General features: G+C 36.4%; 1 protein-coding gene across 1 annotated transcript in view; it reads left to right on the top strand.

The window, feature by feature from the left end:
* Nucleotides 1-26,808, top strand: part of Ddx10 (DEAD-box helicase 10) — a 315,103-nt gene that overhangs the window by 260,492 nt on the left and 27,803 nt on the right. The window contains exon 16 of the mRNA XM_004626217.2: nucleotides 16,458-16,597. Coding sequence (XP_004626274.1) covers nucleotides 16,458-16,597 — 140 coding nt within the window. The remainder of the gene's footprint in view (nucleotides 1-16,457; nucleotides 16,598-26,808) is intronic.

The raw sequence follows: 26,808 nt of genomic DNA, 5'->3' as shown, positions 1-26,808 counted from the left end.
ATTGTTATTAAATTCATTGACTTATAGTACCAATTTTGAATGGGAAGAGATGTTTGGCTCAATTTTTATAGAGAGAATTATGCATTAAAAACAATTTTGTGTTAAAGTTTGAAGATTTTAAATTCTAATTCTAAAATTTTCTGAACTTTTTATTTCCTTATCTGTGAAATTTTACATCTCTTTGTTCATTTGTTCATTAAACAAATATTGGTATGGTATACATTGTTATATTTAAATTTTAACTTTTAAAGAGCCCCCTGTCCTCCCCTCCTCTTTCCCCCTCTCCTTCTTTCCCCTGCCCTCTCCATACTTCTGGGCCTCTTGGGGTGGGAATATGTTAGGCACATTGCCTGTGATGACAACGCACACACTGCTATCTTGTCTAGCCACCAAGTCTCATCTTAGTCTATAATGCTAATCAGTTTTAGAGTTCCAAGTTATCTGATCTGAATTACGGTAGAAACCCATATTTGGGGGTTATTGTTGAACAATCTCATGTACATGATCTTTACCAGAAGTAATACTGAATTCTATTTTAAAATCATACTCATTTATAACTGATACATACATAGAGGAGTTCAAGTCTGGTATTAGAAATCTGTCTTCCTGGCTTTTCATAGTTGCTACTCTAGTAAACAGTTAAGTTAGCATTCGCTGTCTCTTGCCAGATACTTAATACATGAAGGTTGTGTGGTCTTTGACTAGAAAATTGAGATCTAGCCGATGACAGCAATCCTTTTGGATCCTTCAGTGATAGCAGACAGCTGGCTGTGGCACACGTGTCATAGGTTCACCACCACTTATCTAGGTTTAGTTGTGTGGCTAACTTGTCTTACGGTTTTGGGAAGTTTGCTGGGACTCTGTAGGTTTGCAAGTGTTTGCTTGTTTGTGTGTTTGTAATCTGTAAAATGAGGGCATTTGCTGGGTAGTCAGTTTTTGTGTGTGTGGTAAAACACAGGTAAAGGTCACCCTCTTAACTATTTTTTAATTGTACCATATGGCACAATAATATAAACCATGCATATTATTAGGCTGAAGCTTTTTAAATTTACAAAACTTAATTCTATACCTATTGAACAAATTTTGTTTTCCTTCCTCATCCCAAACCTCTGTGTGTTGTCACTTGCTCGTCATTGGGACAAAATATGCAACACTTGTAATCTAAAAGAGGAGAGGTTTATTTTGGCTCAAGTCGGTGGTTGCAGCCCAAACGTGGCTCACTCCAAGACAGAGGCAGTGTGGTGGAGGCCTGTTCGGGGAGAGCTGCTCATCCCACGGTGGCCAGAAAGCAGAGAAGGGGAGACGTGAGGACAAGAGCAATCCCTTGCAGGTCACACTCCCAGGTGTCCACCCTTTAGCCAGGCCCTGCCTCCTAGCAGCACACGAATCCACCAATGGATTAATCCCCTGTGAGTGTAGTGCCCTCGTGATCCAGTTTCCTACTAACAGCTCCACCTCAGAATGCATGAACATTTGGGGGGATTTTTAAAAATCTAAGCCATATTATCACCCTGCACATAAGAGTAACTGTCTTAGATATCTGCGTGGAATCATGCAATATCTGTATTTTTGTCACTGGTTTCTTTCACTTAGCATGATACCCCAACAGTCTTTCATATTATACAACAAATCAGAATTATCTTTCTTTTTTTTTTTAATTTATTTATTTATTTATTTATTTGAGAGAGAGAGAGAGAGAGAGAGAGAGAGAGAGAGAGAGAGAGAGAGAGAGAGAGAGAGGTGTGTGTGCCCAGCTCAGCCCACCAGGGGGCGGGCTGGCCGGCATGTGGTGCTGGGGGATTGAACCGCGGTCCCTGTGCTTCGCTGAACTTGTTCTAAGTAGGTGCTCCAGACCACCGAGCCATCTCTCCAGCCCAGAATTATCTTTCTTTGTAAAGCTGAATGATATTTCCTTAGTGCATACCAAAGTCCATTTATCCATTCACTCATCAGCGCACATTTGGGTTGCTTCCACCTTTGGCTATTGTGAGTAATGTCACAGAGAGCATGTGCATGTAAACACCTATTTTAAATACTTCAGTAATCCTAAAATTCCATTTCTGAGACTGAAAGACAATGTTCTCAAACTACTTTGTTTTCATCCTAACCGCCCACCCTACCCATAATGACCTATGTAAACAGGGTATTGGAGAGGATGAAGATAATAAAAAGTGCCAGGGTGTCTTTTTTTCTGATTATTTCCTGAAGGATGTTCTTGGTATAACAATTGTCATGAAAACAGCATTACATTATGTTATGCATAGAAAATATAAAATACAAGATAGAGATGTTAAGGTGTGTTTATACTTACATGTTAATGATATTGACTAATTCATTAACATTGCATTAAATACTCTGTTGGGGTCGAGGAGATAGCTCGGTGACATAAGCATCTGTCTGGTAAGTACAAGGTCCTAAGTTGGTTCACCAGTACCAAAAAAAATTAAAAAAAAATTCTACTGAGAAAATACAAGCTTATACATGGTTAATATACCATATAAACCTGAAAAAAGATATTATGTAACTTTTCATCGTTCTGTAGAGCTAAAAGCGCATGTGTTCTAATGAATTTGTGACAAGTCCTGGCTCACATGGTGGTCTTGGAACATTAGTACTTGAGACTCACACCTCTGAGGCAGTGGTTCTCCAAGTATGTGAGCCATTCCATGGTGTACTGCTCAATTATGATAGTTTAAAAAAAATCACTTTCTCTTACAACTGCAGTACACATCTCATTACAGCAGAGGCTTCCAGAAAGTTGAACAGAGTTGATATATGTGTAGTGTGGATAAGAAAACATTTGTTGTTCCAAGTGCAAGCGAGTAGAAGTCAGCTCAGTGACTAATATTTGAGTAGTAAAAACTTCAGACTTGTGAGTGCATGCAGACATGATAATTGGTGGCCCATTCAAACTGGGCACATGGTCGAGTAACCTAGTTACTAGTGGAATGATAGGGTATTTTATATATGAGACATACAGTGTCTCACAGTTTATAAATATTAAGTAGGAGTCATGATTCTATAAGAATATAGTAGTTCTCTCTCTCTCTCTCTCTCTCTCTCTCTCTCTCTCTCTCTCTCTCTCTCTGTGTGTATCATTGGTTGTATAAGAATAATTGTTATAATTATCATTGCCACTTTATGTGTGCATTTTAATCTCACTCCTTTAAAACAAGTCAACAGAAAATCATATTCTCACATGTGCTTTGTATATATCAAAGTTTAAACTGTCAGCTGCAGTTTCCTATCTCTATATACCTCCTCAATTTCTATTTCATTCACATATTTTAACCTATTTCCAGTGAAATTTCTCTTCCTTATTAATGGACTGGTGTCTATCAGATCCCCCTCACTTTTTTCCTGTGTGATTCTGTTTCTATGTGTATTGTGGGTTTTTTCCCCTCACTGATTTATGCTATAAATTAGTTTGACTTTTCCAGTAGGCATTTCTAAATGTTGTTTGTAATACTGGGATGAAATTTATAACACCTTTGGATAAATTTTAAAACTAATTAAAGACTTAGGAAGCTTATTGGATATGGTGATTCCTATGCTTTTGCAGTTTGAAATAAGTGAAGAGAGGGATATACGTAGTATTGCATAATATTATATTTTCTTATTGGGACACTTGAGAACATGTATAACCATCATTTTTTCACACAAACTAACGAAAAAAGCAGGAAAAGACTATTAGAATAAAATTAAGTCCTTTCCTATGATAATTGGTTACTGCACCAACATAAAATATGTGTAACAATGTTGGAATTATTTTGTAATCATTAGCCTCACATTTCATTGACTGCCTAATAGAGATATTTTGATCCTTCAGAAATTTGAAGATACTTTTAGCTCAGGTTTCTAGGTGCAGACCACCTTTTTAGATTTAAAGTGCTCTGTTTCCCTTTGCCAAAGCAAGTATCTACTATTCATACATTTGTTGGCTTGATGTACCATATCAATTCCAAAGTAATGGAATTAGTAGAGTAATACCACTTCGTTATTTACCTAATAATACCCACCTTGAGTGGTGAACTCAAGAGTTAATACAAGTTTCTTGGAGTACTTTCTGAACCAAACCCTGCTTACAGAAAAAATAGTACCAAGAAGCACAAATGGGATTGGAGCAAATTTGAAAACCTTTGTGCAGCAATAGAACAACCAACAGAGTGAAGAGACAATCTGCAGAATGGGAAAAATTTTTTCCAGGTATACCTCAGGCAGAAGACTCCTGTCTAGAATATATAAATAACTCAAAAAACTTGGATCACCCCAAGTAAAAGACTCAGTCAAAAAGTGGATGATTGAAATGAATAACAAATACAAATGGCATATAAACATGAAAAATGTTTAACATTTACTGTTATTAGAGAAGTGCAAATTAAAATACCAAGATTCTGTCTATCTTCAAAAAGAGCAGCTATCATCAAGAAATCAAATGATGACAAATGCTGGCCAAGACGGGAGGGGAGGTGGGGGTGTTTGTATTTTGTGGGAATGTAAACTAGTACAATCATTAGAGAGATCAGTATGTGATTCCTCAAAAAACTAAAACTAGAAATTATACTTGACGCAGTTATTCCCCTTCTAGGTGTCTTCCCAGAAAAGTCTTCATATTATAGTTGATAACCATGAATACCAATGTTTATAGCAGCACAATTCATAATAATTAAATCTTGGAAATAGCCCATATGTTCATCACCAGATGAATGTATTGCTAAAAACCATGGTATTTACACACAATGGAGTACTGCTAATGTGCCGTAAAGAAGGATAAAGTTGGGGACTGTGAGATAGCTCAGTGGTCTAAAACGCCTGCTTAAGCAAGTGTATAGGGATGGTGGTTTGATCCCCAGCACCACATGCTGTGCCAGCCCTGTCACCAGGTTGGGCTGAGCTGGCCAAACACACACACACACACACACACACACACACACACACACACACACAATAAACTTGAATACAGGAAAGTGGATGCACCTTGAGACCATAATGTTCAATGGTTTCTCTTCTATGAGACATACAACATACAAATAATGAGCAAAATAAAAGATAGGAAAGAGAAGGTAAGGAAATAGAGCTTTTTGAAAGGGGAGGGGATCCAGAGATTGAGAGAGGAGAAGGGGATGAAGAGAATATTAATATGCTGTGTATGTGCACCAGTTCTTCACAAGCAGTGTAAGTATTATGTACTGGAAATGTGCTTTAGAAACTAAAATAAAACTCTTGTTAACCACTGCTCATGTTTTCTTCCCATAAACGTCTGGGTTTATTCCATAGGGTTATGAGGTTGTTAATGGAAAAGTTGACTAAGGGAACTAGTGGGAGTTAAACTTCATATTGTATACTCATTTTCAATCTGTATAGTCTGGCAAAGGACCATACCTGCTTCAAGAGAGGAGCGAGAGCTAGCTTTTTCCAGGTATGGCTTAATATTCACCTTGTAGGTACCTACATACATCATGTCCTCTGTCCTTACTGCTGTATTGTCAGCCCAAATACCCCTTGTAATGGCATCTAAGTGTCCCAATTCCATTTACTCTGAACCTAACTTAAGGATCATTTTTTAAATGAAGTTTTCCTTAATGACTTCTAGCACCACTAGCCTTATCCCAGGGCCAACTTTCTCCTTGCAGTGGCTGAGTTTCCTTACCACTTTTGTTCTACAATGTGTTGCTTTCCCCTTGCAATTAAAAAAAATTCTTATTATCTTGCAGAGTTGCTTACCATTTATACACTGTGCATAATAAGTACTCAGTAAATATTTGCTGTATGAATTTAATGCAGAAATTAATTACAGGGCCAGGGACAATGTCCTGAGTTTGATTCCCATATCCAAGGAAAAAAGAAATTAATTTATAGTTCTAGATTCTTGGACCAAGTGAGATACAAGCACATGTTTCTAAGATTTATGTCAGAAAATATTGATAAGCTTTAAAATTCTACTTTTGTGTGGATGTCTGAATTTTCACTGAAGAATTTATTTCCATGGCTAAAACTGTAAGCAACGTATATGAGTCTACATTTATCTTCTAAAATACTTTACCTGACATCTTAAGGTACAGATTTTTAAAATAATGTTCTGGAGTTTTGTTGAAATATATCCACAAATAAAAACTTAAGAAAGCATCCCATTGTTGGAAAGTCATAAATATATGTTGTAGTCTTAAATATTTTACTTCCTAATAAGCAACTGCTCCATAAGAAATTTTTCCTCTGTGGTCCTATCTGAATTATAAATAAGAGGAAAGATCGACTACTCAGCACAAATATCTGGAAACCATAGATTTTTCATTAAGAACAACCAGAATACTTTACGGCCTGTCTAAAGGATTTATAATATCTAGGGGAGTAAAAAAGTCATATTGGAATTGTATTTTATGGCAGATAAAATGTTGGATTCAGAAGAGACTTGAGCCAAACTACCTGTGCATTTTAAGAATAGCCAATAGGTCTTCTACATAGTTTAATTATTATACAGTTTAGCAGTGAATAGGTTATACTGTTCTTGATGTGGAAAGATGCTATTTAGATATAACATTGGGTTTTCTTAGCAATCATGTCTCTGTCCTCTCTTCATGCTCTTTTATTACTCTCATGACCAGTTATGAAACTGTCTAGTGTCAGGAGTCCAGTCTGATAACAAAGAGTACACTGCAGCTTGTTGCACACATGGGGCTATAACCTTTAACAGTGTTTCTTTTAATACTGCACAATGCATCTAACCAGCAGTGTAAGCTTGAGGTTCAGGGTTGAGGTAGTGCTTGCTGTGAGAGGTGTTGTGCTGTGACAAGCAAATGAGGGCTTAATCCCTACTGGCCATATTGGAGCTAAAACTTAAATTAGTTTTAGAAAAAAAACTCACCAAGAGAATACCAGCATAAGTGGCAAAGGTGCACTTCTGTGCACCTGTAGTTGCATTCTTACAGAGTTACATTTGTCCTTTATGACCTCCTGGAAGGAGACTGTGGAACCTTGATGTGTCTGGACTTAACAGCTCTGTCATCTAAACGATGTCATTGGGAAAGTTAGCTAACCTGTTAAGCCTCTATATTTTAAATCTGAAACTATGTAGGGAATGATAGTCCTTCCTTTGGATGTAACACCCCTTTTTAAGCTAAAGATTTCTTTCTTTTTTTCTTGTTGAAAAGAATTTCTCAGTGGAAATGGCAGTAATCCCTTTAACACTGTCATTGATGGGACTTGAGAACAACTGGGTCCATGGATCCGAGGGTTCTGGCCTAAGCACTGGAGCTGATGTCACAGTGGTGTCTCTGTCCCTCCCCTTTCTAGTGTTTCTTACCTGTAACTGAAGAGACTATTTTATTTTATTTTATTTTTTTCAGTTTTTTTTCAAAATTTTATTGATAAACAGCAATGAGACTGAAGAGACTATTTTAAAGGAACATGATTTTGAAGTTAAATAATCTAGACTATTTATAGTTAAATAAATGTAAAATTATTTGCAGCTGTATGTTGAAAAGTAAATTTTGTCTTTTTATTTTTAAAATTTAGGTATAATTCACACATGAATGTGACCCTTTTAGAATATGCAATTCATTTTAGAAACTTGTACAAATCCACAGTATCTAATTTTAGAACATTTTGTCACTCCTGCCCCCAAATAAAATGTAACATCCACTAATTTTACCTCATTGTTTTATCTTCTCCTTAACAGTATGATGCCTTCCGTCTCTGTCAGCTACCTTTATAGAAATTTCTTATGTATTGATTCATGCTTGGCATGCTGGCAGACACCTGTAATCCTAGCACTTAGAGGCAGAGGCAGAATTACTGCCAGTTCAAGACCAGTTTGTGCTACGTAGTGTGTTGATGGCCAGCCTGTGGTTAAAACAAACAAATGACAACAGCCACAAGAAAACATGTAACAGGTACTCATTTGTTGATGTTTCCTTAGCATACTGAGGACTCACCCATGTTGTAGCATTTCTGATCATTTCTTTCATTAAAGAGCAATATTCCATTGTCTGATAGCTCGCATTTTATCTGGTTGTTATATTTTTGTGGACACTTGGCTACTGTGAATAACACAGCTAGAAGCATTTATGTGCAAGTTTTCCCATGGCTGTGTTTTCATTTCTCTTGAGTATATAACTATGGTTATAATTGTTAGCTTGTGTGATACCTCTGTAATGAGCCTTTTGAAGAAATGTTTTCCAAAAGGCAGTGAGTACTCTTTAATTTGAAGGTCCTTCCAAATTTATCCCGCTTTCACTGTTCTTCAGCCATTGGTGTTATAGTACTAGGAAGTGGGAGGGGAGAGAGAAAAGAACCAACAGTGCTTGCTGTAGATTAAAAAAACCCCACAAAACAACCACCTAGCCAGTTGGAAATGATCCTGTTCTGAGGTGGGTGGCTGTCAAAGTGGGGTGTTCTCAGCAGTGAATGAGGCCTCCATAAAAATTGTTTTGGGCTACTAGTGTTCATTCAGTGACATTTCATTCATTAATATCAGTATGCAGTGTTCCCTTGGAAGATAATGCTGTCATGGTTTGTAATTGATATACTTATAGGAATATTTTCACTTTATTTAGTATATCTCTTTGTATGTACATGGTTAATAGATTTCAAATTTTGTTAGATTCATTCATATACATTCATCAAACTTAAATTCATTTCTGGTTTAAATTATTGTTGCTGTTTTGGTTTGATTTAAAAAAAAAAAAAACACTGAACAAGAGGCAGTGTTTAGTCTGTACAGAGAGTAGTTTTCCAGTAACTCACTGCGAGAAGTTGGACTTGGGTTCCACTTGGGAAAATAATAATGAATTGGTGGAACAAGCCATGAGCAGTGTAGAAAAGTAGAACATGCACATGATTAAAAACCCATCTCCTCTATGTTTTATTGCTCTAAAGCCAAATTTCAGCTGACCTCAAATGGTTTTTGTTTTTTCTCTGAGGTAGAACAGTTTTGGCCAAAGATGGAAAAATATAACCTTATATCAAAGACGTATGTGACCCCACTCATTTCATGGCCATTTTGTGAATCACCAAAATGTTCTTAACTTTTGCCCTTAAAGATGTTGCTTATGTGGCTTTTGTTCTGTGATTTTTTTTTTCTTCTGCAGCCTAAAACAATTCAGATTGACATATGTAACTAGGCAGTTGGAAACCTATCATAGTCAGTGTTTCCAGGGGTGAGTGACGTTTTCATAGCCCAGAACTGTCTAATTTGAGATATGCTTGTATTAGTTCAGTCCCCAGAAATTCAACTATACTAAGCAGAAGTTCTTGACTAGAGGTGGGAAGCTGCTCATGGACTATTCACAGTTAGGATTCTCCATTCTCCTAAAATGCATATGTGTATATGATGTGTGTTTTTCCTGTTCTTTGATTTTGTGGTTTCCAGAAGCTTCAGGTCCAGGACTCCCAATCCAGAGCTCTTCTGTACCTGTGATAGTGAAGAATCCATGAAACTTCTTTTAGGTTAAAAAAAAAAGCCTTCTTATTTCAAAAGCATTATTTATTATAGGATACCTTAGATCAGTAAAAAGAATGGGATGTTTTGTGCTCCAGTCCTACCATCCAAATCTCCTGTAGAGGATATACTCTCTTCTATGCAGTAGTGTGTCCTTTGTGATCTACTAATTAATTGTGAGCACATAAATACCATTATTCTTTTGGGATCTTTTAATTTTCACCTCACAGTAAAACTACTCTTTGTGATTCATTTCTGTGGGGTTTGGTTTTGTTTTTTGTTTTTTGAGACACGGTCTTGATAATCCAGGTTGACTCTGAACTTGCCAGGAGCTCAGGTTGGCCTTCAACTCCTAGTCTTCCTGCCTCAGCCTTCCAAGTGTTAGGATTACAGGCATGAACCACCATGTCTCTCTACACATCTGTGGGTTTTGACAAATACATAGTTCTGTATCCACCTCAGTCAGAAGTACAGAATAGTTCCATCACCTCAAACACTACCTCCTGCCTCCTACCAGCTTCAGATCTTAGCTAATCACTGATTTGTTTTCTATTCCTATAGTTTGTCTTTTCCAGAGTTTCATACAAAGTGAGTTATCTAATATGTAGCCTTTGGGATATGACTTCTTTAATTTAACAAAGTTAATTTAAGATCCTTCCATGTTGTTGTGTAGATAATCCATTTCATTATTGAGTAAAATTCTAGTCATCACATGACTGACTACCTTGTTTACAAAAATTACTGAAGTTTAGCCTACTATTAATATTTATAACATTATTTGCATAGTTTCAGTCAAATTCTTTTGTGTATATTTTGTTTTTCTAATATATACTACCTTCTGAAATTTAAATCTAAAATGTTTCATATTTTTGTTTAAAGTTAATTCTATAGAAAGTAGAAAGATCCTTAAAAAGGACGCCACTGAACAGAATGTTCCTAATAGCTTTGATAGGTGTCAGTGTTGAGATCAGGCAGAGTGGAAACAGATGCTAAGTTAAGAACCTAGAACTAGGTGAAACAGCTATCAAATGGGTGTATAGCATATCAATCTCGTATTAAAATATTTGTTATTGTGGAAAGCATAGCAAACTGGTCTTGCAATTTTTAATTTTTTAATTAATGTTTTTGAGAAAGAAATAGTAATGAGACAATTTCAAAACAGGTTCGTAGGATAGTTAAAATAATTAATACATTGCATATTGTTGTCTTTGTAGTAATTATTCATAGTATAGGATGCAGATATGATATCTTATCTAAACTATTAGTATAAATCTTTCTTATTGAACTAAGAAAGTAACTGTATGTATTATTTACTGTAACTTTTCTCTGGGGAAAATGAATAAGAATAGAATTATTCAATAGCTTATTTATAAAATTGTGACACTGTCAATATCCTGTCAGGTTCTATGAGATATTAATAACATATTCATATGTTAAGTGAGTAAGCAATTTAGGAAAGCAATGAATTTTTATTCAGGCTAGCTTAGAAAAAATTTTATTTTGCTCAAAGTCTTATGATTAAAATGCTGAATCAGAATCCTTCACTGGCATGCTGTGTTCAGATTATATCCTTCTTGTATAGCAGTGCTCAGTAAATAATAAATGTGCATTACACAGTTTTTAAATGAATTTTCAAGATTCTGATGATCCTTTTAAATTTGGAATTTGCTTTTTGAAGTTTTGAATATTTATTTATATGCTAGCCCTTTACTTGCCATTCCTAACCATGTTCCCTGCATTTATTGTGTGTCACCTATTGTCTTTCAATCAAATATTTCCATTTCTTTGGAATGCTCAGAAAAAATGTCAAATTTGGATAAGTTTGCTAGCTTTAAGAGACTAATTCTGTAAGCAGGTGGTCTTTGCCTGAATTTTCCTACTTATTTCATCCAGACAGAGCTTTTTCTTACATTGTACGTTGCCTCTATTCTTCTTGACATCTTATGTGGTTAGGCAGCCAGAGCTTCAGTGTGTTGCCTTCCTCTTATTTATTGTCTGTTTTATATAATAATGCTGGCTCGGGAGATAGCTCAGTGGTCTAAGCGCCTGCCTGGCAAGCACAAGGACCAGGTTTGATCCCCAGTTACTGCATGCCCTGCTGGCCCTAGAAACCTGGACCCACGTGCTGATCCTGAAACCAAGCGTGGTGATGCACAACTGTAATTCCAGCGTGGGGGAAGCTGAGAAAGCAGGGTCACTACGAGTCTGAAACGCGTAGTGAGACCCTATATCCAGTAAATAAAAAAATTAAACTAAAAAAATATACTGAATGTTACAAACAATACAGATGTCTCTAAGCAGGATAGAGTCCAGAGTTCAGAGCCCTTGATCAGAAATGGAGTTTTCAACTGCAGTTCAATGTGTAGGTATTGGAGGAGAACTAAATACACACAGTTCAGCTAGATGTTATAGAAGAAACTATACAAATTGCTACTACACTATACCTAAGAGGAGATATTATGAAATAAATTTTTAGGAAATAGGGATAAAGTGAAAACATTAAAAATAACTTAGTATTATAGCATTATTAAAAAGTAAAGAGTTTGGGCTATTAAAATTTAATTTATGAGGTAAGAACCAATCGTTCAGCTCTGTCAACTGCTTGTAATATCTCCTATTTGCACAAATCCCTTAGTAAATAAATGCTTATTTTCAATGAATGCATTTAGTAATAGCATTAACATTTTTGAATTAATAATTCAGAAAAAAGAACTTTTTAATGTAAATAACCTTATTTCTGAGACATAGCTGGAGTAAATCTCAAAAATTAATCCATCTGCTCTGAAAATGGTGACTATAGTTTATTTTAAACTTCAAAACTATTATCCTAATATATTCATAATTATTTTAAATTTAATAACTGAAAATAAAAGCTTTTTGAACATTTGGTTTTTTAAAAAATTTTTTCCATACTTTCTCAGGATCTGTTGTAGTTTATCATAAATTTTGATTTTTTTCTTCATGAAATATCAAAGTGTTAAAATTTGACATTTTGCTTTTTAATTCATGTAATATGAGTATTTGTTTTTAATGTCCTAAATAGAATTAAATAATGAAAATTATATGTTCTTAAATTAAGGCTTTTTTGTTTTTATGTGTGTTGCATGGTGTACAGGAATGTGATAAAGGCAACTTTATATTTAGACTATGAATTTATTCCCTTACAAGTAATCACTAGCAATTTGTTTATTTATTTATAATTTATTCAAGAAATTTTCCAGAATGTCACTCAGAGGGGTCTTTATGAAATTAAATGTTTTCACTCTTATAACAACATCAACAAAATTACAAATAAATTTTTAGACTTCACCAGAAAATCAAATATAGCTCTTTTCTCCAGAATATTATTATCATAATACTATAATGAAATTTTTACTTGATGATGACTTTTATTTATGATTTGGTTTTGTCCTTAGACGACAATATGAATATGGTTAAATAGATTCAAGGCATTAGAGTCACAATACACTTTCTACAGTATAGGTATTATATATTTTGTAGTTACATGCTTTTTACCATTCTGAGAATTGACTAGAAGATGACAAAAGAAAAGATTGATATCAAAATGTCTTTTCTTCTAATCTCTCTACACTATAAGTAGTTTGAAATTGTATTTCTAAAAAAAATGATTGCCATCTTAAATGCATCATTGACAAGAGTCAAGTATAACACAGCAGAGATGGTGCAGTGTGTCACTAACAGTGGGACCACTTTACAGGGCAGGAGCTGGCACTACCTGAATATTGTCAATTACAATAAAGAAATTGTTGAGTACAAGAAATTCATAGCAGCACAAATCCAAATAATGTTTTACTCATGTAGCAGTATATTTTCATTCTGAACTAGTGGTTTCCTACAAAAAGATCAACATTTACACTGAGATATCAAGTGAAATATTTATTCAAAGCCTCACCTTATAATTTCTTTCTTTTATTAAATTATATTTATTATATGAAAACTGTGTCACAATTAATACCAAAGCACCTTATTAAATACTAGGTGATAATAAAGTTGAATGAAACATTCTACTTGAACTGTTAATACAGATGCATTTCAAAGCCAGCAGAGCATCTGAAATTAGGGGAGTTGCCAGAAGCAACTAGTGAGAAGGTGAGAACAGCTCAGCCTAAATTCTTGGTGTAAGTGGTACATTTCACTGTCCCAAGAAACCTCATAGCGTACCATAGTAAAAACGAAGTGGCGAAGTGGTGGGAAGCTAAAATAACAAAGTAGAAGTAAGTAGCTGTATACCATGGGTTAGTCTGCAGTTTGATTTTGGTCAGCTGACTACCAATTACTATAAACATCCTCCAAAACAAAAGACAAAATCTAATGCTTCTCTAATATATTATTTGCAGTGTCCAGTTGTCTGTAAAAATATTAGACATTTAAATATTGAGCATAATTCATAGCCAAGGAAAAGGTGGTTATTTGAATCTGTTATCCCAGATTGAAATTTAGCAAAATGCCTATACAGTTTTTTTAAATGTATGTAAACAAATAATAGGCAAATATGTTCTAAGAATTAAAGGAAAATAAGGTATTGATGAAGGAATAGGTATTCTCAGAAGAGCAATAAAAACTACAAAAAGCAAAAACTAAGTCTAGAAATCCTGAAGCTGAGAAGAATAATTATTTAAATGAATTCATTAGGTAGGCTCAAAAGCAGCTCGGAAATATCAGGAAAAAAGGAATAGCAAAACTGCAGAAATAGGCCTTTTCAAATAATATTTTTTAAAAAAATGAACAAAAATAAACTAGACATTGGATTCCATACTGCAGCTACACACTTCAGTGGGAGGGGAAAGGATGAAAAAAGAATTAAGATGTACTGCGTGTATGTATAAACTCATGATAAATGTAACCATTATGTACCACAAACATATACAAGTTTTTTTTTTGTTTTTTTTTTTTTAAAAGAAACTACTGTTCATTGGGTTTTATTATCGTGTAAAAAAGCAAATGATTGCTGTTATCTAAGTTATCTGAAAAGGCTATAAAATGACTCTCCCTTTCCCAACTGTCTATAAGAGGCCAGATTTTCATCTTACACATACTTCAACCAAACAACATACTGTATCAGACCTGATACAGAAACAGATTTGAAAATATTGGGGATTGACTCAGGGCCTTCTCATTGTGGTACATTCCCAGCCCTTCAGTGTTTTACTTTGAGACACAGGGATTATAGTGCACTGGGATTATAGACATATAATAGAGCACTTTTAGAGCACTGGGATTATAGACATATGGCACCCTGCCCAGCTCTGCTGTCATCTTTCAAGCTGCACATTGGAGATGAGCAAAAGTATAATGTTCTTTTTTCTTGGTTCTGGGAATCAAGCTTGGGGCCTTGCACTTGCCAGGCAGTGCTGTGCCACTGAGCTCTGTCCCAGGATCAGCAGTATTCTTTACTTTGGACATTACAGCTTTTTTTTTCTTAAATAAAAATATGCTTTTATGTTGGCATGTAGTGAATTTGTTATTAAATGAATTTAAAAATATTTTTAATTCTTTGTTTTAATTTCTAATGTAGTAAGTATCAGTAGATGTTCTTCACTGTTGCAAAATCTCTTTGGAATTTGTAATTCTTTCTAATTGTAAAGGGATCCTGAAATCAAAAGTTTTGAGAAATATTTTGAGTTTGTTCTGTCTCCATCTTCAGATAGTAGATTCCTGTAAGAGAAGCAAACTGAAAAATTGGCATTATCTTATAGCCCAGAAGATAAGTGCTCTGGAATACAGTATGACATTCAGTTTCCACCAGTATCTCAGTTTTCCAGTAAAGATGTAGCTTGCTGTAGGTTTGCAGCTTATTGCTTCTGTCGGCCCACACCCCTTGTCCCCACCTCCTGAGACTTGCCTTCTGACTTTCTTTTTTTCTGGCCAGGGAGCTTTATCAAGAAAGCAGTAGGAGCTTTTGTGGGGGTGACTAAACCTTGCCTTGCTGCTGCTTTCTCCCTTGGTCACGATACTAGCCTGAGTTATGATTCTGTTGTGGGGAAAGAACATTCATCATTTGGAATAAAAGCACCATTGATGTTTGTCTCCCTCGGTGTGAGGGAAAATTGTAAGGATGGGAACTGAAAGAAACTTATCCAGACTTTTGTATTTCTGTTCTACTCAGTTTTCTCCTAAATGGAGCAATGCTATTTATCTACTAGGTGGCAAATGTAGTATTCCAGGAATAATAGTGGTATAAGTGGCATTAATAAATTGAATATATAGTAAGTTTACTTTTGCCTTATTTTGTCCCTTCACAAAAATGAATTAATCCCCCTAATAAAAACGTCACAGAACCAAAAAATAGCCTACTCACATACTTGCCTGAAGCCAGATTGATCTAGCCTCTTCCTTTTATTCCTCTTGTGTCACTGCTTTTTCTATCTCTTTCTACTCTTCACCTTTCCCATAGTTTGTTTGTTTATTTTGTTTTGTTTTGTTTTATTTTTGGTAATCCTGAACTCAGGACCCCACACTTGCCAGACAGGCACTGTCCTACCGAGCTAGATCTCTGGCTTTTTCCTACAGTTCTTCATGACTTTGTACTTGGCATTAAATTTGAAAGATTCCGGAAATGTTTTTTAAGACTTATGTTACTGTCATAAAATTAGACAAATTTATTATACTGATACTTCTGGTCTTTGATGTTTTCACCTAATATTTTTGGCAGTTTTAAAATGTATAGTATGTTAACAGGACTAAAACAACTTTCCATGATCTTTCTTTGTTAATTGAGTTACATGGAAATAGTAATGTGGACAGTTACCCCCATGTATAGTTTAAGGCACTTACTAATGATTTACTTTCTGCCTAAATTATAGCTTATTTTTGGAACAGTACAGATTTTCTTTGTTTTTAAATGGTTGTCGTTGTGAAAGTTGCTTACATACTCTCATCAGAAGAGCAGACTTGTAATTTGAGGATGTCAATTAGAAGAGTATTTAATTGGGTCCAGCAATAAAACCTGATTATTCATCAACTATTGCCTTAAAATCCCATTTTCCTTATGTTTTCTTAGGGCAAAGATGAAGAGGAGGCCTTTCTGGATTGGAGTGACGATGATAGTGGTGATGGATTTGATCCAAGCACACTTCCAGATCCAGATAAACACAGAAGCTCCGAAGAATCAGACAGTGAAGAAATTGAAGATAAGCTCAGGTATATTTTTACTATTGGTGTCATTAAGTACATAACCTAATACCTGCATAAGTGATCTTTTTAATGAATTCAAAAGGCATTACTGTAAAGATTCCTGCCAGAGAGTATTACCTTTAATATTTCAGGAAATCCTGCTGTTGCTTCTTATTGAGCCTATAGGCCATTTTACAAATGTTCTTCTTTTCAATTTAATAGACTTTAAAAATTATTGTTACTTATGTATTCCCTATTAATAGAACTTGACATTCAAGTTGTGGGTTTTTTTTCCCCGTGTTCTTTTTTATTAGGTTTGTTTCTTCATTGAGGTAGAGTGTATACAAAGGTAGGATGTTATTTTGATTGAACATAAAAGGATGCTGTTGAGGGTACTGTTAAAAGTTGCCTCTGAATTAAAAAAAAAAGGTCGGTTCTTTTACATAATTTTATAGTAACATGATAATTGATAGCTTTTATATTAAAAATCCTTGACAAATTCTTTCAAATTACATGTTTACTCACTATTCATTATCTGTTTGCCACCATTCCCTCTAAAATGAGATATAATGAATTAACGGTATGGTACGCTCAGCCTTTGTTTTCAGAGTGCTACTTATTAGACTACGGTAAGATTATATTGAATCAAAAGTTGAGAATGTTAAACTTCATGGACTTTCTGAACCATTAAGCCAAATTAAGATATTTGTGAAAGTTAGTATGCTTGAAGGGAAGATGGTGTTTGATGGAACCTCTCATGTATTAGCCTAGAGAGCTTGAAGTTACAGAAATAGGTCATAGAGGACTACAGTATAATTTGGTCTTCCTAATTTTTTGTTGTTGTTAGTATAGAGTTGTAGTACAAGATGGTTACACAGATTGGGGAGAGTTAGTACATGTATATACTGCCTCTTAGTTCTTTTTATACCTCTTGCTTCCCTTCTTCTCTTTGCCCTCCATTTCTTGGTCTGCTTGTATTTGCCATACGTTTTAAGTAAGAAAATCTTTATGAAAATATATTTAATATGGTTACCATCTTAGGAAAAAAATGCTGTAAGGGAGATATGGCTACTATTCATTTAAATCTTGTGCACAGTGGGCATGGTGGAACACACCTGGAATCCCAGCTCTGAGGAGGCTGAAACAGCAGGATTGCTGTGAGTCTGAGAGCAGCCTGGGCTGCATAGGGAGTTCAAAGCCAGTCTGAGCTATATAGCATGACCTTGTCTTAAAAAAAAAAAAAAAAAAAAAATCGCCTGCCTATTTGAACATAGATTATTTTGGTAGAAAGGAATATTAATGTATGCAAAACTGCCGTCGTGCCAGACGATGCCAGGAACTTGATGTACTTGCTGCTGGACAGGTGTAGTGCATGTACTATGTTTAGGGTATTTCTGGTGCTAGACAGTGGGCGTGTTAGCTTTACAATGACAGAAGGTACTATAGGTACAAATAATTACATTAAGGTTTAAAAAACGTGTAAATGCTTTTGTCATTACACTTGTTTAGATTCAGGCAATATTCTTACTTTTTGTAAATTGGCTTCTAAAAGTAAATGTACTCACTGTGTTACAGAAAGTTCCTTGAGGCGTGTCTGAAATACAGATAAACTATCAGAATGGTTTGGTTAGTTGCCCCTTATGTTCTTATTTAACTGTCTCTATAGAGTCTTAAGGGTTCCCAATTTTGATAGGTGTGATTTGAATTAGTACATAACTTTAAATTATTAGCTTTTATGTCATTTCCTATGGCAAGAATATTAATTGGTTCTTATAGTTTGTTCTGTGGTATGTTTTACATACCTGCTTATTAACACAATTTCAAAAGATAGAACCAACCTTTAGGCTTTCTTTTTTTTCCGGGGATTGAACTCAGGACCCTGCACTTGCCGCAAGCACTTATTCTACTGAGCTATCTCTCAGACCCCAAGAACAAACCTTTAAAGCTATTGGCAAGATACTAGCCATTCTTCTGCATCAGAGTCATACAGATTTCTTTTCTTTTTTTTTTTTCTTTCTTTTTTTTTCTTTTTTCCTTTTTTTTTTGGTATTTTAGTAAGGGTCTACAGGGTCTCACCACATAGATTGCACTAGTAGTGATCTACTTTGTTCAGCCTCCCAAGAGCTGGGATTACAGGTGTGTGCCACCCTGCCCAGTCTCAATAGCTGACTCAGTGTGCCCCAGGGGTGGGGCCGGCACAGCAGGCCAGGAATCCAACCTCAGCTGCTGCATCTGCCTAAGCAGGCGCTTCAACCCACTGAGCGATTTGGCCGGCCCCGGATCTGTTTTCTTCACATGGTGGTTTTTAGATCATTATTCATCTGTGCACTGCAGACACTTGGCTTTGTCGTTCTGTTGTTTCTTACCCTCATAGTGAATTTCTGCACTCTACTTAATATATCTTCTCTTACCAACTCATGTGCTTTAGCTACTTACTTAAACTGCAAATGTTATTAGCTAGAAATTTTGTTTTTACCTTTTCTTTTTTCTGGTACCAACACTAATAGTTCCATCTTCTATTCCTACCTCTACTATTAGTGTTATGGTCATGTAGAAGTCCCTTAGAGGTTTGAACTGATTAATTAATGATGGAAATTTTTAGGGTAAAAAAATAGAAGTATAATTATGAGACTTTGTAACTGGTCCTAATTATCTGAATGATACAAAAGATAAAATATAGGTAACAGTAGTTGGAAAGAAGAAATCAGGATCATTACTGCTGTGTAATGGTGGTGGCAAAAGAGGGAAGAGGTACCTTGAAATTATTAAAATAATTTCAATCTTAAGCACAACTAGTGACTATGCATTCACTGATAAAATAGGTTAGCCCATCCTAGAGAAATTCTTTTGTTGAAGAGAATATAGCAATGGTCTTATTAATTACAGGAGATTTGATTCTTTTAGTATATCCTAGCAGTTTTATTTTTTGTGTGAGCCCAGATGATGTTGTCCAGTCTCCTCTTGTAGAAACCTAAAGAAGCCAAAGCTTCTAAGGATGAAATAAGTTGTGTTTGTGACCACAGAAGTCAGGAGTTGATAGTTCTGTATGTTAAGCTTCTTCCCTAGTTTTACTACCCAATCAGATTACTTAGAATTACTCTGCCATTGGGAGACATAGGTGAGGAAACTGCCTGAAGACAACTGTAATGTTAGGTCCTAACTATAGGATAAATGTGAGTGGACTCGTTTCCTACTCTTAGGATTATTGATATTGTGGCCCAGATAATGCTCTTTTTGGGTTGGAGGGGAGGTTTAATATATTTAGAATCATCCCTAGTCACTAAAGTAGCAAATTCCTTCCACTTCTGCCTCAGTTGAGACTACTAAAAGTATCTTTAATCTTTGCTAGTAAGGGTGGAGGTGAGGAGCAAAAATGCTCGTGGTTGGGAACTGCTGGGCTGGTGCGCAGGTGGCAGCTGTGTCCTCCTGGAGCCTCTTTGTCCTCATCCAGGTGAGCCTTGTCTGCCTCCAGAAGGAAGCCTCAGCACATTTGCTGTCACTTAAGACTAAAACACATGACTTAGGGTAAGCTACACGTACTGTTCTTCATGTACAATTTCTGTTCATCCTCTAATTTTCATTTTTCTCTCTTTTCCCACTTAAAATTACCTCTGTGACAGTGAATAAAGTCATTTTGAGAAAAAGCTGAATTTATTTTGGATAAAGAAACAGTATTCAGAAAGTTATATATAGTAGAATTCTAATAGCAGTAACTGCTGCTGCTGTTGCTATGCACGGTAACACTAGTGTGGCTTTCCTGCATTGTTCCAGTTTGGCTACATCTTCTTTTTCTTTGCGGTGAACAAACTTGATGACATGCTAAGATTCTGTGAGGCCAGCGTCAGAAAGCCCTCAGGCTGTGTGCGCAAATTTATTCGCTGTGCACTCACGAGCCCCACTCAGTAATTGTAGCAGCAGGGCATGCCCCAGCCTCCCTGGGGTCATCAGGACTCTTGCAGGAGGTTATTCTCTGGGTGTAAATTTAGTGTTTTCAGAGGTGAGGGCACCCTTTGGAACTGGACACATCAACTAGAAAATAGCTGTTAGTCCTGAACTAACTAGCATGAGCTGGTTTCATTTACAATTTACTCCAGTTATTTCTTTTTCTTTCCCTTTGTTGATGTTCATAAATATTCAGCATGAGTAACACTTTTGTCTCTCTACATGGGCAGACACTTTGCCAGTGGGAAATAGGGTTCGTGGAGAATGACTGAATCCAGGGTCAGTTGTTCCTCCTCAGGGAGGTCTGACAGCGTTTGAAAAAGCTCGTCTTTCTGCCCTGCTTCTCAGCTCACGGCACAGCTGCAGTAGAATGTAAAGCACCCTTAGCCCTCTGCTGAATTGTCACAGTTGTTGTCTCCAGCACTGAAATTCCAAAGAGATCTGGAGTGCAAGGCTCTTACTCCTTTAATATAGCTTGACAAAAAAGATCTTTCGCTTATTATATGAAAATTATGTGACCTTGAGTTCTTTTTAAGGAGTTTTAGGAATGTGTTTTTGTGAATAACTCAATTTATCCTCTGGAAACAGCTGTGAATGGAGAGCCAGGGGCAGGTAATCCCCCCACAGTAGGGAGGGCGTTTGGGCCAGACGCCCAGACTCCACCTGTGGCTCCAGCCCTGGTGTGCTCTTTGTGACAAGAGCTATGGATGGGAGAGCTTGCTTTGTTCTTTGATTTCTGTCCTTATCCTTAAAATTGGCCCACACCGTGTGTTTTACTCTCTGGTTTGTACCTCCTTCAGAACTGTGAGCTTAGCGTAGATAGAACCCATCTATGATATGGTTAGAATTTCTTTTAGTTATTATTATTAAAGTGGAGACAAAACCTGGGTGTGGTGCCCCTTGCCTGCAGCACTCTTGAGACTTAGGCGCAAAGATAGCGCAAAGAGCGAATTTGAGGTTAGCTTGGATTTCATAATGAGTTTGAAGCTAACCGGGGCAACATACAAATAAAACAAGCAGAGAGAAAACAATTTGGTAGGAAACCTAGGGCTCCACTTTGTAGACTTTGTGACATCATGTAGTTTATCGGTCCGCTGAGAACTGTACAGAATCCTGTGTTCTTTAGTTTGTTTTGATAGGCTTGTTTACCTTTTTGGGGAAACAAGATTTCAACGGTTGTAGTTGTCTTTTGGTTCATAAATGATTTTTCATCTCAAATAGTCCACATAATGTAGTTATAGTACTTTAAAGATGAAACTTTTTGTTGTCTAGTTTCTGCATGTGATGGCAAGAACTGGAGTAAGCCCTTTTGCGTCACAGAGACCACATTCTGCTTACTTAAGGAAAGACTCATCTGCTCTGCTTGTGTCTGATTGGTTATCATATTTCTCCACACATTCTGAACTAAGTGTTTTACTGTTTGCTAGGCATGTTAAGTACAATTATAGAATATAAAGCATTAAACAGGAAAAGCACCCTTCGTACTTTTACAGAACTTTTCATTCCGTGGGGCTTACAGAGAGCCAAAGATGCAGTTACAAAATAGTGTGATTGGATGAGGTCTCTGACTTACAGGTGTAGAGGTGAATGGGGTGGAGGCCAGTGGGAGCTCACAGCACAGAAGGGATGGGCCTCACCTGCGCAAGGGGAGAGAGCGTGCGCTTCCCAAAGGTGAAGACAAACCTGCGCTCAGTCAGGTCTTAGCTAAGCAGTGGAGGAAGATAAATTGCCCTTTAGAGAATGTGGCCTTTGAAGTGAGACAAGAATATCTTTAACAGTATGTCACTTAACCTCTCCTAAGATTGTTCATAGTAGCTGTGCCTCATAAGTTTAAGAGATTTGGTCATGAGCATGAAATACAAAATTAATTTTGTATATCTAGTACCATTTATTTTACTCGGTTTTTGCCCATCTTTATGTGAATTGCTAATGATGTGAAAATTTGCTGACTATTAAATATGATGGAAAAGAAATGTTACAGGCATTTATTATCCACCCAAGTTTTTAGTATTCATTGTCTTAATCTTTTTCAAACAAAGAAAATGGTAGACTATCATACTTTGATTCCTTTATAAGGAACTGTTGTATGGTAGGTGCTTGGTAGATGTTCTAGGTAACATAAAGCCAGTTACATATATGACTTGTACTTTACTTCTGTAAACATAATTCTATATGGATTGATTCTTCTGGTATGATTAGCTGGCCTTTTGACCTGTTCTTTTATAGTTCCTAATCGACAGATTGATCACAGTTTATTGTCTGTTTACTCTGATTTTTAAAAAATCTGTTCTTGACTAGTTGTTTCAGAGCAAACTTTTCTATCTTTAGAAATTGTCTCTTACTTGAAGTAGATGAACTTTAATCTCTGTGGTTTGTCCGAAAACAGTTTTATGGCATCTCTTCTGTAAAACTTTCCTAGTGACTGCTTTTAGAAGACTTTACAGTTAGCTTCATAATATATGGAAAACTTGTCACTTGGAAAATAAATGTGTGTGAGTCAAAGATGTATTTCTGCTGACCGAAAATATACAGAATTCATTTCATTTCCTTTTTAACTTTTTAGTTGGGGCTGGATGTGGTATTTTTTTAAATATAAATTTTAGTGGAATTATTGGTGGAGTATATGGGATTCTTGTTTTGTTGGTTTTCTTTTTTTGAGGCAGGGTCTCAGTTTTCTCCTTCAGGCTGGCGTTGAGCTCAGTATGTAGCGTCGGCTGATCTTGGATTCATGGTGATCCTTCTGCCTCCGTGTCTCCAGTGCTGGAGTTACAGCCATGTGCCAGAACATCTGGCTGGGGTGGTTCTTTGCAAGAGAGCTTTCTCAAACATGATCTAATTGATTGTGTTTATTAAAAAAATGTTTTTTGAATGTGGTTTTTACTTATTTAAACCTCTCTGCTGGTCGAGCTCATTGTGGGTATTTGATACCAAAATAAGTCTGCTTAATTTAAGTTTACCTTAACTTCATTTTGAACCTGCCCTTCTTTGCTTTTATTTTATTTTTTCAGAGCGCAGGACCTTAGCCACGCTCGGCCAGTGCTCTGCCCCGCTTCGGTCTGTCCTTTTTGCCTGTGATTTCTAGACATTTACCCCATCGCAGTAGGGCCAGCAGCTTTCAAGGGAAACTCCCCAGGCGTCCTCTCCCATCTGTGAAATGCTTGAAAACAGGAGTGTTTGGTGAACCTTGCAAGGCAGATCGCTCAGATGCTGAAGGGCAGTGTTATTTGTCTTGGGACTTTTAGGGAAAAATTGCTACACCCTAAAGAAGGAGAGTGTTGTTTTCTGGGCCTGGAACTGGGGTGGAGGGGACCTAGCGGGAGAAATTTGGGGTTTAGGAAGCCACACCCCTCACCTCCTCTCAGTCTCAGGTTTTGCCCCGGGCTTTCCGCTCTGCCTTTAGTCAGCTGGTAACTGTGCTGCTCATTTTTCTGAATGTCCTCTAAGAGAGCGAGTGGGTAGTTTAGGGTGTGCTGCGGCATAGATGAAGCATCTTGCACATAGTGTGCTCTTGCCCTACCTCTCGTATGTGGCAACTTTGTTTTTACAGGAAGAAAACCCTGGAGAATTATTTATTTCACGTTCCTTCAGGTAGAAGGCATTCAGTGTTTGAGGATGGCACAGCATGCGCTCTTCCACTTAGTTACGCCATAATTTCCTTAGTAACTTCTCTGTTTAGAATTTTAGGTTGTATCCGTGATTAAGGTTTTGGTGGTGGTTATTTGGCATTAGTTTGCTTTTGCCATTATAGTAAGTAACTCTTTAATGATGAAATTTATTGAAGGCTGGGTTTTCTGTTTTTAGAAGTCAGTCATTTGCGGGGCTAATGAATAAGAGAGTTACAATGTAAAATTTAATTTTGCCAGATATCTGGAACACTGTAGATATGCCTGGGTAGGTGATCATACTGAGTACTGAAAACTAGTCAATGGAAGTAGTGTGCGAGAAAATCTGGTATGTTTGTAGAAAGTACAAAGTATTCTGTGTACAGACCAGTAGAGAGAAAAACGCTTAGCCTAAACTCAGTTTGGATGGCATTTAATTGGTTTTTAATCCAGAAAAAGAGAATTAGGTCTTTTTAATTGTTAGAAAACAATAATTCTTAACCTGTAGGGATGAGGTAATTCAGGGGAAATCTCAGAACTGTCCAGTTTGTGTATAAAGGCTGAGTACTCTCTCTCGTGCATCTAGAAACAGGTGGTAGGAAAGGAGTCCTGTCTTGCCATCACATTCTCAAGTGGATGAATGAACCAAAAAAGAAAAGAACTGAGACCAAAACTTGTGTCCATCTTTAATGATGTGGAAGGAAGTATGTCTGAGTAGAGGTGAGGAATGTGTTATTCTCGGCCTTATCTTTCCTTTTCACCACCACAGTCTTTTCTGATTATTAGAATTCTGATCTAAGAGGACATTTTTTTCTCTTTTCTTACAGCTATCTTTATAGTGCACTCTGAGCCAATCAAATCTTTTTTTAGACCAAGTATTTTTGCAAGTCTGCTTTTATTTCTAAGCAGCTAGAAAGACACATTCAAGATGTGGTACATTCTCACTTTTAATTCTATGTGCAGTAAAAGGAAACTGAGAAAACTTTATGGAATATACTTTGGTAATTACTCTTCATTCAGACTGTTGCGGTGACCTTGAAGATTAAAATTTATGAGGAGAAATGTCTCTGGCACACCATGTTTGAATACAGAAATGCTAGCACTGTTCTTACAGATAGGTATGATGATTACTGAGACTTTTAAAAAATGATTACAGCCTCATTTATTATTAGCTTAAAATTGCCTAGGAAAACGTCCAAACCATGTTTATTGAATTTAGGGTCTTATGCAGTAGGGACCCAAACTGGAAACTCAGGGGTTGAACTCTTACAGTGACTTTCCACAGTCCTTTTAGTACTTTGTTGTGAAGAAGGTACTCAGGGATTTCTGTAGAAGGGAATAATTGTGATTTGTCGCCTCTAGATGGCTACCCTAGGCTTCTTGGCAGCTAAATCAGTGTGTAGTTTCATGTGATTTCTTCCCTTTGTACTTCAAAAGAGAGACCAAAGAAGCAAGATCTTCTTCAGACACTATAATAATGTTCTTTCTTTGAGCAGGCCTGTGTCCTGGTTTTGCTGGATTTCTGAATAGGTGACGTTGTGTCTGTACTTTATGATACAACACATATAAATTTGCAATCATAATCAAGTTAGTAGCTCTCCTGCAGGCGCCATGATATTTTCTGGTTGCACAGCCTCTTTTCTAAAATAATGTGAATAGAATCCCCATTGATTGCAGTTGTCCTTTTACAACTTGCTGTTGGAACTACCTGCCTTAATTCCCTTGTAGCTTAGTGTTTGATCACTTCACTTTATTTCACTTACTGTGCACTTCAAATACATGTATTTCTTTTGTGTGTGTGTATCTTACTAGTACATGTTTGTGCTACATACTGATTGCACTCATGAGGAGTTAGTACATATGTATATACACTCATCTTGTTTTTAAGTTCTCTTTTCATTCCGGCTGCATTTCCTGCTCTGCTAAACCCTTCCCTCTCTCTCCCTTTATGTTGCTGTTCTTTTCATAGTATCTATATTTCATTTCTCATTTTCTACTTTAGGTTTCTTGTATTAGAGAAACGATACTATATTTAAACTCATGTGTCTGATTTGCTCAAGTTAGCATTATGCTCTTGAGGTGTATCCCCTTTACTACAAATGACTCAAATATATCCTTTTTGAAATATTTATTTATTTATCTGGTACAGGGCCTTGCTACACAGTTCAGACTTGTAGTGATCCTCCTGGCTCAGCGCCCCCAGCGCTGAGATTACAGGTGTGCACCGGCTCAGTGTGGGGCCAGCATGGCTTACAGTTCTGTGGATGGAACCTGGTTCCTTGCTCTTGCCAGGCAGGCACTTAGACCGCTGAACTATCTCCCCGGCCTCAAATACATCCTTCTTTATGGCAGAGTAGTACTCTTTTGAAATTGTTTTGTACCACATTTTTAAATCTGTTTATCTGTTCATGGATATATAAGTCACTTCCAAGATTTAGCTATTGTGAGTTATGCTGCTGTGAACATGGGTACACATGTATCACTAGTAGAATGTTTTTAACTATTTCAGGAAGATGCTTAGGAGGTGAATAACTGATGAGTGAAATTTCTAGTTTTAGTTTTCTGAAGAATCTTATGCTGATTTTCCTAATGGTGGTACTAATTTAAATCCCAACCAACAATGAAAAGGAGTTCTTTTCTCCCTTGCAGCCTTACCAACATTTGTTATTGGATTTATTTGTTTGTTTATTTATT

This window comes from Octodon degus, unplaced genomic scaffold (genome assembly GCF_000260255.1).
Source record: "Octodon degus isolate 3935 unplaced genomic scaffold, OctDeg1.0 scaffold00012, whole genome shotgun sequence".
NCBI lineage: Eukaryota > Metazoa > Chordata > Mammalia > Rodentia > Octodontidae > Octodon > Octodon degus.
The sequence above is the reverse complement of the archived record's forward strand: the minus strand, read 5'-3'. Positions and strand labels throughout refer to the sequence as shown.